The sequence below is a fragment of the Giraffa tippelskirchi genome, chromosome 3 (genome assembly GCF_054371585.1).
Source record: "Giraffa tippelskirchi isolate mGirTip1 chromosome 3, T2T-mGirTip1v1.2.pri, whole genome shotgun sequence".
NCBI classification, from domain to species: Eukaryota; Metazoa; Chordata; class Mammalia; order Artiodactyla; family Giraffidae; genus Giraffa; species Giraffa tippelskirchi.
Window position 1 is genome coordinate 48,248,144 of NC_137277.1, and position 15,845 is coordinate 48,263,988.

The window sequence follows — 15,845 nt, forward strand, 5'->3', positions numbered from 1 at the left end:
AGACCAAGCTCTATGGGAACTCTCTCCCATCCCTCTGCCTGATCAGGGGAAGAGGGCAGCACGACCTTGGGGAGAATGGATAAACATGGTGAGTGAGGCTGCAGGACGTGGTCTCTTGACCCCAGGGTGGACCAACAAGCTCATCACCATGGCAACCCCAGAGTAGAAGTCCAGCCTTTTCTCAGTTAACCCATCCATATACAAGCCCTCTCCCCTCTCTTTTCTGAATATTCTTGACATCGCCTCTCTCATCTTCATCTGCTGCCGTTCGGATCTTCATCTTCTCTGGCCTGGACCACTGTAATGACTCCTACTTGCGTCTCTGTCTGTCTCCTTCTGTCAGGGGAAACATCTTGAAGGATGCTCTGAGCACATCCCTGTGTCAAAATGTCCAGAGGCTCCCCAACTGCTGAAGGACAGCGTTCAAACTCCACAGCCTGGCCCCCAAAGCCCCAACCTCCCTCTCCAATTCCTCATCCTTCCAACATGTCCCCAGCACCCCTTCCTGGCTGTGCCCTAGGTCTGGCCTTTCACAACCAGAAGTCTCCTTAATGTGTTTTCCTAAATAAAAGTACAGTGGAACTTGGGGATTGCCTGGCAGCCCAGTGGTTAGGACTCTGCACTTCCACTGCAGGGGGCACAGGTTTGAGCCCTGATCTGGGAAGTAAGATCCCACAAGCCATGTGGCTTGGCCAGAAAAAAAACAAACAGTGGATCTTGGTTCTCCACCTATAGCAATACCAAGAACTGGTAGAATCTCTGAAACATTTTTTTTTGGAAAGCTTTCAAAAGTCTTGGTTGAAATTCAAAGGCCCCTCTCTTACCTACCTCATCACCTACCAGACAGTGCTGGGAAGCAGCAGGACATATGAGGCGGTTAGCCAGGTGACTACGTGCAGTTGGTACTCAGCACATGTGCCTGGAACGCTAACTTTATTATCACTCCCCTTTGTTTCCAACCTCTTTAAACGAGATGGGCAGGGATCAATGGAAAATTTTCTAGACTTTTCTAGGGGAATCCCCAGGAGCTGTGTCTTCCCTGCCCTCCTCCTCCTTTTCCTCCCTGCAAGTCTAGCCCCCCAGATCCAGCAGACCGCAGAGCACATGGTAGGGCTGGGCCTGCGTCTGCTGAGTGAGTGGTGGACACCTCCTGGTCGGTTACTTTCATGTCAGCCCAGGAACTTCCCGCCTGCCAGGACTGCTGCTTGGGATTGTGGAATTTGTGCTCTGAACATCAGCAAGGGGGGGATCAGGGATGGCTGAAATCCAACCGGCAAGCTTGGAATCAAACCTGGAAGGACGAATAGAGGCCTGTTCCTAATTGGTCTTCCCGGCGTGTGTGTATGGGGGTAAGGGTGGATTTCCATTTAGTCCGCCCATACCGGGCACTTTTCTGGATTGGTCTGCGCATCGGAGGCTCCCTTTCCTAATCGTGCAGAGGTGCTGTGTGCTCTCCTGCCTGCCTACCCTGCCGCAAGTGACGCTGGGCTTTCTTAAGGCAAGGCCCATTTTGAAGAAGGAAATCCCGTTCCATGCAGAAAACAAAATATAGATAATCACCTATTAAAATTCCAATCGGGGCACTTCATGATTATTGACAGCTGCACAGACATCAGTCCCCACCCCGGGGCCAATTAGAAGGAAGTGGGTGATGAACCACCATCCCTGGGCTCAAGCCTCATTGTACCTGCTTGTTGTTGGCTTCCCCCTGCGTCCCAGCCCCGGGCCAGGCGCTTCACACAGACTCCATCTGATACCTGCTTTTCAGTCACCCTTGAGATGGGCACTGTTTCCTCTCCATTTTACAGATGGGGAAACGGTGCTTGACAGAAGCAATCAGACTTGCCCCGAACCTTCTTCAGCTAGGAAATTCAGGGACCTAGGAAATTAGGCCCCTCTTTGCCCAGAAAATCCTGCACATTCTGGAAACCCTCTCTTGGAATCTTGCTGGCCCCGCGCATCTCATGCACGTGCTTCGGGCGCCTGCCTTTTTGGGGGGGTTCAGGTTATGCGCCACAGTCAGGGTACCAGCGAGGACCCTTCACTGATCTCCCCCAACCCCCGTGCAGGCGTGAAGGCCCCCTTGTGGAAGAAGGAGCTGGAGGAGCCCCGGGCCAGGGAGGCAGAGGCGGAGGCCGAAGCCTCGGAGGAGGAGTCGGAGGAGGACGAGGACGAGGAGAGGCTGCCGGAGGAGAGCGCGGCTGAGGGCGAGGCCAAGGCCGGCGGGGAGGCGGAGGGCGGCGAGGGCCGTGAGCGGGGCTCGGTGTCGTATTACCCGCTGCGCCAGGAGTCCAGCACCCAGCAGGTGGCGCTGCTGCGGCGCGCGGACAGCGGCTTCTGGGGTTGGTTCAGCCCCTTAGCACTGCTAGGCGGCCTGGCCGCGCCGGCCGACAGGTGAGGGCGCGCCCCGCGGCGGGGGAGGGATGCCCGGGGCGCCCGGCGCGAGCTAGCGGCGCGGTGCCCTGAGCGCCCCGGTCCCCGCCCGCAGGAAGCGGAGCCCTCCCGAGGAGCCGTGCGTGCTGGAGACGCGGCGGCGGCGGCCGCGCGGCGGGGGCTGCGCGCGCTGCGAGATCCTTTTCTGCAAGAAGTGCAGGAAATTGCACAGCTCGCCGAGCTACGTGGCGCATTGCGTTCTGGAGCACCCGGATCTGGGGAAGGCGCGGCCTGCCCACGGCGGCCCCTGAGCGCCACCCCACCGCCACCGTCGCCACCAATCCCGGCCTCTGCAGCCCTCCATCCTCGCCTCCATCCCAACTGCCCGCAACCCACTCCTCTCTTCCCCGACGTCGATCACGTGCCGGAGAGCCGCCCTTCCGGGGCGCCGCCCTCTCGGAGCAGACCAGCAGGCGCATCCCCGATGTGGCGGCACCACCTGTCATCTGTGCGGAGCCCAACATCATCACCTGGAGGTCCGTTCCTGCAACAGCGCCTCCCCAGTCAGCTCGCGGTGCCCATCGCCCACCTGACTCCCGTCCCCTGCCCACAGCCCTCACACTTATCTCTTGGGTATTTCAGGTTCCTTCTGGCCCGGTGGGCACAGGCATCGCCTAAAGTAAATAACCCCTCTGGGAAACTTGCCCCTCCCCTCAAATCCTCCAATAAAACCTCTGATCCAAGTGTCAGGGCCTAGAGGAGGGGTGAGGACCCCGGTGAGCGTGATAAAGATCAGCCCTCCTTGCCCTTCCCGCGGGTTCAAGCCGGAGGGAAAAGGGCAGGCGGAGAGCCGCCTCCCAGCAGCTCGGGGCGGAACCAAGCCCTTGCAGCCAAGGGCAGTCAAAGGCCATTCTCCCCACCGCCCGCCAAGAAGAAAAAAGGCAGGCTCCGCGCCAGGAATGCCCACTGGGAGCTGAGGGCTGAAGCTGGCCAGACCTTCCTCCCCTTCCGCGGGAAGGCCGCTCTGACTGCGGTCAGTGTGTGTGCCGACGAGGCCCTGGCAGGTGTGGAGTGGGCAGGACTAGAGAGTTAGCCCAGAAGCCTGCTGAGACTGAAGACCGGGAGGCTGGGGAGCTGGGTCCTTCTCCAGGAATCCCAGCTATTCTTGGCCAGCCAGCGGGAGCTCCTGGAATGCTTCGTGTGTGGCCAGGACAACGGGGCCATTGTGAGCACCGGGGCTCTCCCAGTCTACAGAGGCCCCCAGCGCCTGCAGCAGCCAGACCTCTAGAGAGGCCCCTGTCCTCCTGCGGCCACACAGGGTTCTCCATCTGGCCTGGAGGGTGAGTGGGCGAAGGACATTTTGCTTTTTGAGGAGAGCGGCAGGCCCCCTCTCCCCATTACAACTATACACACGCACAGCTCACTGGGCCTGGCTGGGACAAAGAAGAACATGGTTGCCCCCTCCCCAGCATCCATGCCCGCCTGCTCTCACTGGACACTGGTCCAAGGAAGCTGCTCCCCTGCTCCAGGTCCACTCACTGGGAGCACCTCTTTATTCTAACCCTCCCCCCACAAAAAAAACAAACAGGGCCCAGCAGGTCTGCTTTGGTCTCCTTGTCCTGGGTCCTGACTCTCCTGAGGTTTGAGACTCTGGTACCCAAATCATACAAGCTTCCTGGAGGCAGGGCCTCTGATTAAATAAGACACAGTTCTTTAGGGACCAAGTTAGGAGGTCCTGAGGGGAAGGGACAGTCTGGAAAAGTGTCCTAACTTCTCCGCTGAGTTTGGCAGCCTTCCTGGTTGTCCAGTGCTGTGGCCTCGGGGACAGAAACTGCACCTTTGGGGCAGAGACAGAATCCTCGAGGCCTGGGGAGGAATCCCTGGGGAAAGGGCCCATGGGGTCTGGGACCCTTTTTAGCTTCTTGTTGAGTTGATCCCACAATGATCAATGTCTCGGGACTTCCCTGGTGGTCCAGTGGTTAAGACTCCGTGCTTCCCCTGCAGGGGAACAGGGGTTCGATCCCTGGTTGGGAAATGGGATCCTGAATGCAATGTCTTGACAGTACAAATACATTCTCCAGGGAACAAACACAGACCACCTTTCTTGCCCGGGCTTCTGCGGGGAAGCTCAGAGGCTTGTCTGCCCTTGGGGCAGGGGACACACATTGGCCATGAAGGCACCAGCGGTTCACTAAGAGGTGGGGGTGTCTTCAGAACAGGGCGCCCCCTGAGTTGGCGTGCCAGCAGCCCATCCAGGGCAGCTCTGTGGCCCAGCGGCCCGAGGTGGTTGTCTGGAGTTTGGCCTGGTCGAGGCGCCAGTAGCGGTCGTCCCTGAAGAAGATGATGGAGCCGTCAGGCCTGGGCAGGGCGCCACTGACCTCCTCGGGGACACCGCCCCAGTCCTGCAGGCCTCGAGGGTAGTAGGGCTCCACCTGCAGCCCTCCTTGGGCCAGCACGTAGTAGCGAGTGCCCTTGAAGAGGACGAGGCGGCGCAGAGGAGGGAAGAAGAAGGCAGCATCGGGGTGGCGGGGCAGGCCCCCCGCCCGGCACAGCTGTGGGGAGCCCCACACTGGCTTGGGGCCCCGGAACCTCCAGCATCGACTCCCTGTGGGATGTTGGAAGGGCCAGGGTGAGTTGGCGGCTCTCGCCCTCTGGCTCTGTACCCCACCCCTGTCCCCCTACACCGCTACTCCCCATCAAGTTGGAGCCCAAGGTGGTTAGTATTCATGATAACCAAAACAGATCAGTGATAAACTGCAGAGGAGGAGGAACTGCTGTGGCCTCAACTTCCAGCAGGTGTCGACAGAGGGTGGGGAGCGCAGAAGGACCCTCCCCACCCCTGGCAGGAAGCACGCCCCCTCCCAGGTGAGTAATGGACTTCCCACAAGGCCAAGGGCTTTCTCCAAGGCCATTACTACCAACAGTTCTGTGAGGGGGTGGATTTTTATTTCGATCACTACTGTATCCCAACACCTCCAACCCAGTGTGCAGAAGGCACTCAGGATTGGTTGAATCAAAGAATAAACACTTTTCTCATGTCATACACTGCACATTCCTCAGACATTATGTCCTTTTAATCCTCCTTTCCCAACAAGGCTGAGGGATTCTCTTCCCCATTCAACAAATTCAAGCTCCAAAAGCGGTGCTGGAGAAGACTCTTGAGAGTCCCTTGGGCTGCAGGGAAATCAAACCAGTCACTCCTCAAGGAAATCAGTCCTGAATATTCATTGGAAGGATGGATGCTAAAACTGAAGCTCCAATACTTTGGCCACCGGATGTGAAGAACTGACTCATTGGAAAAGACCCTGATGCTGGGAAATATTGAGGGCAGGAGGAGAAGGGGGTGACAGAGAAGGAGATGGTTGGAAGGCATCATCGACTCAATGGACGTGAGTTTGAGCAAACTCTGGGAGATAGTGAAGGACAGGGAAGCCTGAAGGGCTGCAGTCCATGGGGTCACAAACAGTTGGACATGACTTGGCGACTGAACAACAACAACAACAACGAGTTAAGTGACAGGCCCAGCCTCACACAGCTAGGCTTCTAAAGAAGGTTCATTCTTCTGCTGTATTTCAGAGCTCAGAGCTATCCTCTGCCTCCCTGTCTCTGAAACGCTTCCAACCTCTCTCCTGGGACAACCTTGGCACCTGTGCCTCCCAATCCATCACTAAAGGAATCTCCTAGGAGAATTCTTGGGGCCGCAGGTTTAGATTGCAATTGAGACTCCTCTCCTCTTTTGATCTCGGGCAGATTCCGCCCCCGCTAGGACTCAATTTTCTCATCTGCCCCAGGGCTGGTACCTTTGAAGAAGTAGAAGTCTCCATCCTCCAATGACACAGCGGCAGCCTCAACGTGGGGGGGCAGCCCCGCCCACCTTTCCCGCAGTGGGCGGGGCTCTGAGACATTGCCGTCAGCTGTCACCTCCCAGAACTGGTTCCCTTGAAAAACGTACAGGCGCTGTTGTCCGTCTGCCCGGAGACAAGAAGAGAGTCGAGGAGTGACCGTCAGCCTCCTGCCTTCCTTCCAGGGGAGGTGCTTCCCTAGAGCCTAGCTTCCCAAACTGATGAGAGAGGACCCAGCAGAGAGGATGAGGAGTACACAGCTGGGACAGAAGGGAAAGTGTAGGAGGAAGCAGGGTTTTGCTTGGCGTGGGTTTGCTACCCTGAGGAATGCTTGTGACTTGGGATTTCTGGATTTTATAATTGCCACCCTCTCAACCTTGTACTTCAGGTCCGGAGACCCCTGGAGATGCGGGGCGGGGGGCGAGTAGGAAAGAAGGAAGCGAGGAACCAGTGGGACCATCTTACCTACAGTGATGGCATCGAATGAAGAATGGCAATATTTAGGACCCCGGGTTTCGGGGCGCCTTCCCTGGAGTCTGAGGGGGTCCCAGGCTTCAAAGTCAGTGAACAGCTTTCCCGGGAGCTGGATGGCCACTGAGCCCCCCTGGGGCTTCCCTTGGTGGGGGGAGGAGGAGGAGGAAAGCAGGAAAGAACACACACTGGTTGGGAGGGGTGTTGAGGGCTCAAGACCTCCCCCTTGGTTCATTTCATTATCTGACAGGTGCAGGGAAGGAGAGCAGGGGTGGGTGGTGGGGGTTAAGAGTTATCCTTGGTTGTTGGTGTTAACTATAGCACCAAACTCAGAAGTGCTCTTTCCTACCCCACAGTCTGTGAAAGGGTAAAATTGGAGTGGGGAAATAAACAAGGGTTTGGAACTAAGAAGGGCAGAGGGTCTTCTTTCCTGAGTCCTGGACAATGCAGATAGTAGGAGCACAGAGTTCAGGGACCCATGCTGTGATGATGACAGCAGTGATAATAATTACATCACTGCACTTGGTTTATGAGAATGAGGCAGAGTCTAACAAGCTTAGAATTTGGCCTTAGTTCCTGAATCCTGGTCTGCGCCTTCCTAGCTGTGTGACCTTGGACAAGTTATCTAATTTTTCTGAGCCCCATTCTCTTCATTTGTGGATAAACAGATACTTACTTCTTGTTAAGTGTTAAGTGCCTGGCCCATGGTAGACACTCATGAAATATCAGCTGCTATTATTATGTTTGTGAGGATTTCTTGGGCTACAAAGCATGTTCATAGACACTAGAACAACAGCCCTGTGGGGGTAAGCAGGGCCTAAATTATCCCCCCCTCCTTTTTTTTTTAAGGTAAAATTGAGGATTCTAACAGAGGAAATGCTTTGCCCATGAGCAACTGCTAGCCTAATATGAAATGGAGACTTGATCCCAGGGATCCTGGCCCTGTCCACCGCCCCCACGTACTCAGGGACGCAGCCCCCCAGGCCGAGGCAGGCCTTGGATCCAGGTAAGTCTCTGGGCAGCAGCACGGGTCAACTCATTCTGGGGAAGACCTTGTCTAACTACACCGCCAGGCAGAGACCCAGGCTCGGGGGCGAGAGGGCGGGGTTGGGTGGAAAGAGTGGGCATCAACGTCATGGGGGCAAAAGTTTGGAAGAGAGCCCATGGAGCTGGGAGCAGGAATGATGGGGCGGGGCTGGGTTGGTGGAGGCGTATGAGAGGAACTGCGCGGCCGGGGGTTGGGCAGGAATAGACAATTGGAAAGCAAAGGAGAGCTGTGCCCACGGATGGGTCGGGATGCTAGAGGCCAGGCGTTGGGAAGCAGCAGAGCGGGAGATGAGGTTTTTCAGATTTGAGGGGAGTCTGAAGCTGCAGATCGGAAAGGACAAGTGATGGGGAAGCCAGTTTCCTGCGCTTAGGAGGGGGGAATTCTATTTGAAGAGCTTTGGGGGTCCCGGGCAGGTGGGGAGGGGCGTGCGCGCCCGAGGCTCTCACCATACAGGCTCTGCACGGCCAGCACGTCGTCCCAGCTGAGCAGCGCGTCGCGGCCCAGCCTCTTGTAGTAGGGCGCCATGAGCGCGCGCGGCGCGGCCGAATGGGTCAGACCGAGCGTGTGGCCGATCTCGTGCGCCAGCACCACGAACAGGTTGCGGCCGCGCCGGCGGCTCAGGGACCAGCGCTCTTCTCGGTCGAAGTGCGCTTCCCCGCGGCGGGGCAGGAAGGCGTGCGCCAGGGCGCCCCCTGCAGGCGGCGCGGCGGGTCAGGGGCAGCTGGCGCCTCCGACCCCCCACCGCCCCGCGCAAACGCCGTTGGCGTGGGTGTGGGTGCTTTTCTGATGGTTGATTCCCCTCCTAATTGAGTCTGGCAGAGGCGGAAGTGTGTAGCAATGAACAGATGACTAGGCTGCGGGTCTGGCCGCCTCGGAGGCCGCGTGGTGTGCAAAGAGCATGGGGCCAAACTGCCTGGTTTTAACCACTTATCCTAGCTGCCGTGACCTGGGCAGATAGCTCAAGGCCTCTGTGTCTTAGCTCTTAGATCCGAGAAATGAGAATGTTGATTAAGAGAGTTGATCCTCGCAGGGCTGTTCTGAAGATTAAAAAGGGATGTGTGCACAGCCCATAGGGCTTCCCAGGTGGTGCTAGTGGTAAAGTATCCACCGGCCAATGCGGGAGACAAAAAGACATGGTTTCGATTCCTGGGCGGGGAAGATCACCTGGAGGAGGGCATGGCAACCCACTCCAGTATTCTTGCCTGGAGAATCCCCATGGACAGAGGAGCCTGGAGAACTACAGTCCATGGGGTCGCAAAGAGTCGGACACGACTGAGCACACCACACAGTACATGTGTATGTCACATGTAATCCTTAGAGCCTGCTGTGGGTAATTACTACTACTTATTTTCGAAGAGATCTAGGATTAGGGATCAGTGGTTACCCCAGAAGGGGGCATAATGAGACTTCTGGGGTGTTGGTAATGTTGTTTCTTCATCTGGGTGCTGAGTGTGTTTATGGGGAAGTATTGGCTTCTTTATTAAGAAGTATATATAGGGGAATTCCCTGGAAGTCCAGTGGTTAGGATTTGATTCCTGTCAGAGAACTAAGGTGACTAAGAGCCTGCGTGTCTGTGAGTGCAGCCAAGAAATAAAAGAAAAGAAGAAAGAAAAAAAAAATACTTGCATTCATTTGTTGTTGCCTTCCCTCTGCCAGGACCCTCTGCGGGTCTCTGCTTCCCTGCTTGTAATAGGTGTGAGCAGAGGGAGATGGGCTGGATCAGTGATCCTCAAGCTTATAGCAGGGCCCAAATGCAGTTTTGTAGTTTCTAGAGCCTTACCCCCTCAGAATTCATTTTCCCCAAGGGTCAGGAAACAGCACTGCAATGATGCTGGCTTAGAAGCCCATTGAAAGTCCTTCCGACATGGCCTTCTTGCAGCCCAGGCCAGCGGTGACTGACAAAATTTGGGAGGTTGCCATTAGAGGGAGCCTCCTCGGGCATGGAGAGCAGGCCATGAGAGGGAGTGTGTGTGTGTGTGTGTGTGTGTGCGCGTGTGCATGCGTGTGCGCGTGTGTGCGCGTGCGCGCGCGTGTGCGTGTGCGTGTGTGTGTGCACGTGCACTAAGTCATGTCTGATTCTTTGTGACCCTGTGTACTGGAGCGTGCCAGGCTCCTCTGTCCATGGGATTCTCCAGGAAAGAATATTGGAATGGGTTGCCATGCTCTCTGCCAGGGAATCTTTCTGGCCAGGGATCAAACCCGCATCTCTTATGTCTCCCGGATTGGCAGGTGGGTTCTTTACCTCTAGTGCCAACTGGGAAGCCAGCGTAGGAGGAATACTTGCTTCTAATTTTGAACATGCCTCAAGTTGTTTTGAGCCATGTAAGCCCTTACTGTGTAACCCTCACCATGATCCTGGAAGACAGATGGGCAGGTTTCAAAGGGAGAAGATATAAACTCAAAAGAACGCCAGTTTCAAATCAGAGAGCTGACTCCCAGTCCAGTGCTGTCTTAGCAACCAGACTCCACCTGGGTCCGGCTATCAGCATCTCATGGCGATATTGTGGGTGAAAGGAGTTACATGCAAGCACATGTGAGTGGTACATGTGGATTCTTGTAAAGCCTGGATTTCTCCCAGTCCTACCCTGGGTCCCAGGAGCAGGGCTTAGAAGTGGGTTTTGCTCTGAGTGGGCTTGATGAAAGTAGGAAGGTGCAGGGGATGTGGGGGCCCAAGTTCCCAGGCCATGCAAGGGCTTAAGTCGCCATCCTGAAGGGGTCTAATGAGATCTCCTTGCCTCCCTAGTGGAGAGGAGATACACAGATAACCTGTATTCAGGTCATGAAGGCCAGTGCTGGGCTGACCAGGATGGGGGCAGTTTACCTTATAACTGAAGGGTGGTAAGCCGTTAGTTTGGGGACCAAACAGGAGAAGGGTCTGGGCGGTGGGTGTGTGAAGCAGTTGGCATGGAGGGGATAGAATGTCCCTTGCCCTGCATCAGTGACTGTGCAGTGGGTGGTGGGATGGTAGGGGTGGAGTTGTGGTGGCCTCCAGGTGTTTGTAGAGCCTTGGTCTGAAGGAACATCCACTCCTGGAGAACAAGAGGGGCACCAGCCTGACAAGAGGCAGGGGATGGAGGACAGGACCCCAGGAGGTTCTCCCAGTCGAGATAATACTCCTTAGAGTTTGCAAAACACTTTCCATGCAGAACCTCATGTGACCAACCCTTCAGCCACGTGGCACCTAAGAGAGTAGGGACCACTATTCCCATTCTACAGGTGGGAAGACTGAGGGTTCTCTGGGGGGGGTGCTGCAGCCTGCCAAATCCTAAAGGGGGAGCGAACCCTCCACTGCTCTCTCCAGACTGCCTTTCCTACTTGGGGGTTTCCCTCCTGCCCTGTAGGAGAGAGGCTCAGTGTCAGCACCTGGGCCATCAAAGGCGTTACTCAGCCCGTCGTTGTGGTCCCCTTGGAAGAACGCGAGGCGGATGTCAGCGGGGCCTGTGGCCGGGGCCTCCCAGAACTCCAGCGCCGAGACGTTGCTCCACAGCTGGAAGGCAGCACGCACGGCCCCCCGGACTGCGGGCTCAGGCAGGTGCTGGGGCCAGTTCACCAGGCGGTAGGAGAGATGCCGTTTGTACCACTTGTTGCCTGCCACCCAGAGAGGCTGCGTCAGTCACAGCTGCTGCAGAGCCTGGGGCTGGCCCTGTGGACCATTTTGATGGGGAGATGGGCCCTCCTCCGGGAAGTCCCTGAACTGATGAAGGAGACACAGCCTTGGCCCCAGGAAGCCCCCCATTGGTAGAGACACTGCTCTCAGACTGACAAAGTGACCCTTGTCCTGCACAGTCCCTAGTCCAGTGGCTTGGCCTGGGGAGGTCCCCGTGTGATGGGGGATGTGGAGCCTCGACTCAAGAAGGGTCCCCAACCCCAAGGACTCTCGAGTCTGGGGTCACCTTCCCCAGCACCTGGACTGAGCTTGAACACTGAGCCACGCCTCTTGCTGGTAGCAGATCCCAGCCCCTGACTACCGTGTGGGGCTGGAGGAAGGGGGGCCATGGGGGCTGCAACTGTGACTCCTGTCTTCCCCTTCCTCTTCCCCACCCCTCTCGCTCTCCTGCTGTCTCTCCTTTCCCGTGCCCCCAGGCCTGCCCCTCACAAGACACCACAAGGCCCATTTATTTGAGATCCTTCTCTGACCCCCGGCCCTCCCCCCTCACTTCCTCAGGGACTCTGCAGAGCTCTGAGGTGAAAACAAATAAGAACAAAGGGTGTGTTTTGTCACTGACCAAGAGAAATTTTTCCATTTCCACTAAGCGAAGAGTTCCTATTCCTTTGCCCCAAACTGCAGTTCCTCCCCGAGGCCGGAGCCTCTGGCCTCTTGCCCGAGTCCCCAGTCAACCACGTCCCTCTGCAGCTCATTGGTCACCCAGGACCAGGGTGCTCAGAAGGTCCAGCTCCCAGAGTTTTTCATGGGCTATTTCTGAGCCCTGCAAGCTCAGGGACTGGGACTGTGACCCCCAAATGGAAGACTCGCAGCTCAGAGGCAGGACTCCTGGGAGTGCACGAGAATTCTGTTGTCTTTTGGGTCTCAGTGTCCTGAGCTACTGGTAAAGAACACGCCTGCTCATGCAGGAGACATAAGAGATGAGGATTCGATCCCTAGGTAGGGATGATCCCCTGGAAGAGGGCATGGCAACCCACTCCAATACTCTTGCCTGGAGAATCGCATGGACAGAGGAGCCTGGCAGGCTACAGTCCATGGGGTCACAAAGAGTCGGACACAATTGAAGCGACTTAGCACTCACACATGTCCCAAATGGACCAGACTTCCTGCAGCATGGGTGATGAGTGGGCAGGGCAGGCCTGACTGTGTTGGAGGACGCCCCCTCTCTCCTTGGAGGGGAGACCAGGTGAAGGTTCAGACCTCCTGCCCTTTTGTCCTGGGACTGTCCTTGCCTAAGCCAGGTAGGAGGGGTGAAGTTATGGACATTTGATCATCTCCTTATCCATCTCTCTGCTCTGTTTTGCAGAGACTGAGACCAGGAGGAAAGGACTCAGAATGAGTGAGCAGGAACTTCCTTGTTCATCCAGGAGTCAAGACTCTGCCCTCCCCACGCAGGGGGCACGGGTTTGATCCCTGGTTGGGGAACTAAGATCCTGAATGTGGCACGGCATGGCCAAAAAAACAACAAACAAAAACAGAAAAAAATAAAGATAGAACCTCTTAAGAAAAAAAAAGAATGAGTGAGTAGTGGAGCTTGGCCCTGAGCCCAGGCCCGGACACTGATAAGCAGGCACATTGGCTAAGACTCAAGGCTTATAAATTTGCCTAAACATCACTTCTTTGCATCACAGCAGGGGCCCTGCAAGAGCTGAAATTCTCCTGAATTCTCCGGAGAGCAGAAGAGCTGAGCGCCCTTTCCCTCCTCTCCACCCCTCCATGCCCCATGGCAGTGGGGAGGGACTGTCCCTTCTCCCACCCCCCAGCCAAGCTCCATGCAAGGCAAGGCTGCCTCCTGGGCCTTTAGGGCCTGGCGGCCACCCAACCACTCCCAGCCAGTGAGCAACCCTCAGGGAGGAAAGAGGGAAGGATCTAAGGAAGGGAGGGAGCCCAGGAGGGCAGAGGAAGGCCTGGAGTCCAGAGGCGCCGCCTGAGGGTTCACTCTATGCCAGGAACGCTTCTCTTTGACAAGTCCTCACTGGGCACCGGACAGGCTGGCGTTGGGCTGCTCCCCACCCTGCTATGGGTGAGCCGCTCTCAGACTCTCCCCTGCCACCTTCAAGCTTCTAGAAAAGTATGAGGCAGCTCCCCCTGCCTTTTTGCAGCGAGGGGAGCCCCTCACTCTGTGGGCAAGAAGTGGGGAGGCTAGGGAGGACAAACAGAAATGGGAATTGAGAGAAACTGACTAATTGTCCTTAGGAACGGAGCTGGATCAGGGGAGGGGAGCAAGGAACCACCGGGCCAGCAGCCTGACCCTTTACCCCCTGGCTTCTTCTAGGTGTGTGTCCTTGGAGAAGGCCAGCCACTTCGGATCCCCATCCCAAACTCCTGGCCAGGCAGGGCTGGTTTCCATGGCGACCCTCAGGCCACCAGTAGCACCAGGCATCACACCTCCTACACCTTTGCCCCAAATTCCAAAAAGGAGGAGGGAGAAAAAAAGAGATGGGGAAGGGCAAAGAGCTAGACTCCTTGCTTGGGAGGACCCTGAAGTTCTGATCCCCAACAGGGAACTGATATTATGGAGAAAACATGGGTTAACATCCCCGTGCCTCTGTTTACAACCTCGAATATCAAATTATTTGAATCTTTCCAAGCCTGAGTTTCTTTACTTGCAAAGTGGGGTTGGTAAGACTCACCTGCTGGTAAAAGTGAAACAGCAAATGGAAAAGCAACACGAAGCTGCCTGGCATGTGGTGGGTGCTCAGTCAATATCCCCACTCCTTCCTTTTATATCCCAGATACATCCCCTGGGGCCCTCACCTGCATCAGCTGTGGGAGGTTTGGGGAGCTTTGAATATCAGCCCTGTAGGCACAGAGGGGACTGGGTGCTTGGAATGAGGTTGCCGGATTCAGCAAAATGAAAATACGGAACATCTAGTTCCATGTGTATTTTGGATAAACAGCAAAATTTTTTTTTTAAGTATAAGTATGTGAAAACATAACAATTACTTGTTGTTCATCTGAAATTCAAATTTAAATGGCATCCTGTGTATTATCTGGCAACCCTGGTGCCCAGCTTCATCAGTACAACATTCATCCACATCATGGAAAGTCACTGGTCTAGAAACCCACATCATTTTCTATGCACCTACCCACGTTCTGGGGTTTTTCACATCTGGCGATCGATCACTTAATCCTCCCAATGACAAGAAGGCTTGGCTACACTCTGGCTGTGTGGCCCTGGGAGAGTTGCCCAAGTTCTTGGGTCCTCATTTTCCCCATCTGTAAACTGAGGGTGATAAGGGGACCCATCTCATAGAGTTGTTATTGAATAAAATGAGTTAATCTGTGTAGAACCATGCTTGGCACATCATCAAGGCTCAGTAGCCCACCAGCCTCCCCTGTCCTCTGTCCTCTGTCCATGGAATTCTCCCAGCAAGAATACTGGAGTGGGTTGCCATTTCTTTCTCCAGGGTAACTTCCCAACCCAGGGATCCAACCTGGGTCTCTTGTATTACAGGCAGATTCTCTACTGTCTGAGCCACCAGGGAAGCCCATTAATTATTACATTTTCTTTCCTAAGGCATAGGAAACGCTTAGTGCCTGCCAAGCTCACAGCTCCATTCTAGGAAATGTCTTCCCATCCAGGAGGTAAAGGAAGTCAAGCTGCTGTAGTGCATGTTGTGAACGAGAGGGAAATTCTCTGTCTAGTCTGGCCACTCCTATTTGGACAGAGGGGGACGGTGTCAGACAATGAGATGGGGAAGGAGGTGCCTTAGCACGGATTAATGTTCAAAAGGAATGCTCCAGGACTTTTTACAGTAGCCAAGATATGGAAGCAACCTAAATGTCCATCGACAGAGGAATGGATAAAGAGGATGTACATATATATATGATGGAGTATTATTCAGCCATTAATAAAAATGAAATAATGTCATTTGCAGCAACATGGATGGACCTAGAGATTGTCATACTGAGTGAAGTAAGTCAGACAGAGAAGGAGAAATATCATATGGCATCCCTTATATATAGAATCTAAAAAGAAATGATACAAATGAACTTACAAAACAGACAGAGACTCACAGACATAGACAACAAACTTATGGTTGCTGGGGAGAAAGATGGGGGGATGAGACAGTTAGGGAGTTTGGGATGGACATGGACACACTGGGGCTTCCCTTGTGGCTCAGCTGGTAAAGAATCCACCAGCAATGTGAGAGACCTGGGTTTCGATCCCTGGGTTGAGAAGATCCCCTGGAGAAGGGAAAGGCTACCCACAAGGTAGCCAACAAGGATGTACTGTATAGCAAAGGCAACTCTGCTCAGTGTTATGTGGCAGGCTGGGTGGGAGGGGAGTTTGGGGGAGAATGGACATATGTGTATGTACGGCTGAGTTCCTTCGCTGTTCACCTGAAATTATCACAACATTGTTAATCAGCTATACTCCAATACAAAATAAAAAGTTAAAAGAAAAAGAATGCTTCAAATTGGATAGTGATAAATGGACTCC

General features: G+C 55.0%; 2 protein-coding genes across 8 annotated transcripts in view; one reads left to right on the forward strand and one right to left on the reverse strand.

Annotated features, from left to right (window-relative positions):
- The window catches only part of C3H17orf50 (chromosome 3 C17orf50 homolog), a 17,129-nt gene continuing 1,284 nt past the window's right edge, over nucleotides 1–15,845 (forward strand). Inside the window, exons 1-6 of one of the 5 annotated variants that reach the window (XR_014080639.1) lie at nucleotides 1–88; nucleotides 2,070–2,394; nucleotides 2,489–2,909; nucleotides 7,536–7,692; nucleotides 11,076–11,262; nucleotides 13,674–13,983. Coding sequence is in view for 1 of the 5 variants with exons in the window: in XM_081584481.1 (XP_081440607.1) it covers nucleotides 76–88; nucleotides 2,070–2,394; nucleotides 2,489–2,684 (534 nt within the window). In the remaining 4 variants the exon portion in view is untranslated. Of the gene's footprint in view, nucleotides 89–2,069; nucleotides 2,395–2,488; nucleotides 3,117–7,535; nucleotides 7,693–11,075; nucleotides 11,986–13,673; nucleotides 13,984–15,845 lie in introns of those variants that run through there. The other 4 variants (XR_014080640.1, XR_014080638.1, XR_014080637.1 and 1 more) reach the window with 4 other exon arrangements.
- Nucleotides 3,898–15,845, reverse strand: part of MMP28 (matrix metallopeptidase 28) — a 25,912-nt gene continuing 13,964 nt past the window's right edge. Inside the window, exons 4-8 of one of the 3 annotated variants that reach the window (XM_081584476.1) lie at nucleotides 11,098–11,322; nucleotides 8,181–8,426; nucleotides 6,681–6,830; nucleotides 6,174–6,341; nucleotides 3,898–4,978 (exon numbers count right to left, since the gene is read on the reverse strand). In XM_081584476.1, coding sequence (XP_081440602.1) covers nucleotides 4,584–4,978; nucleotides 6,174–6,341; nucleotides 6,681–6,830; nucleotides 8,181–8,426; nucleotides 11,098–11,322 — 1,184 coding nt within the window. In that variant the 3' untranslated portion in view covers nucleotides 3,898–4,583. Of the gene's footprint in view, nucleotides 4,979–5,429; nucleotides 5,685–6,173; nucleotides 6,342–6,680; nucleotides 6,831–8,180; nucleotides 8,427–11,097; nucleotides 11,323–15,845 lie in introns of those variants that run through there. The other 2 variants (XM_081584478.1, XM_081584477.1) reach the window with 2 other exon arrangements.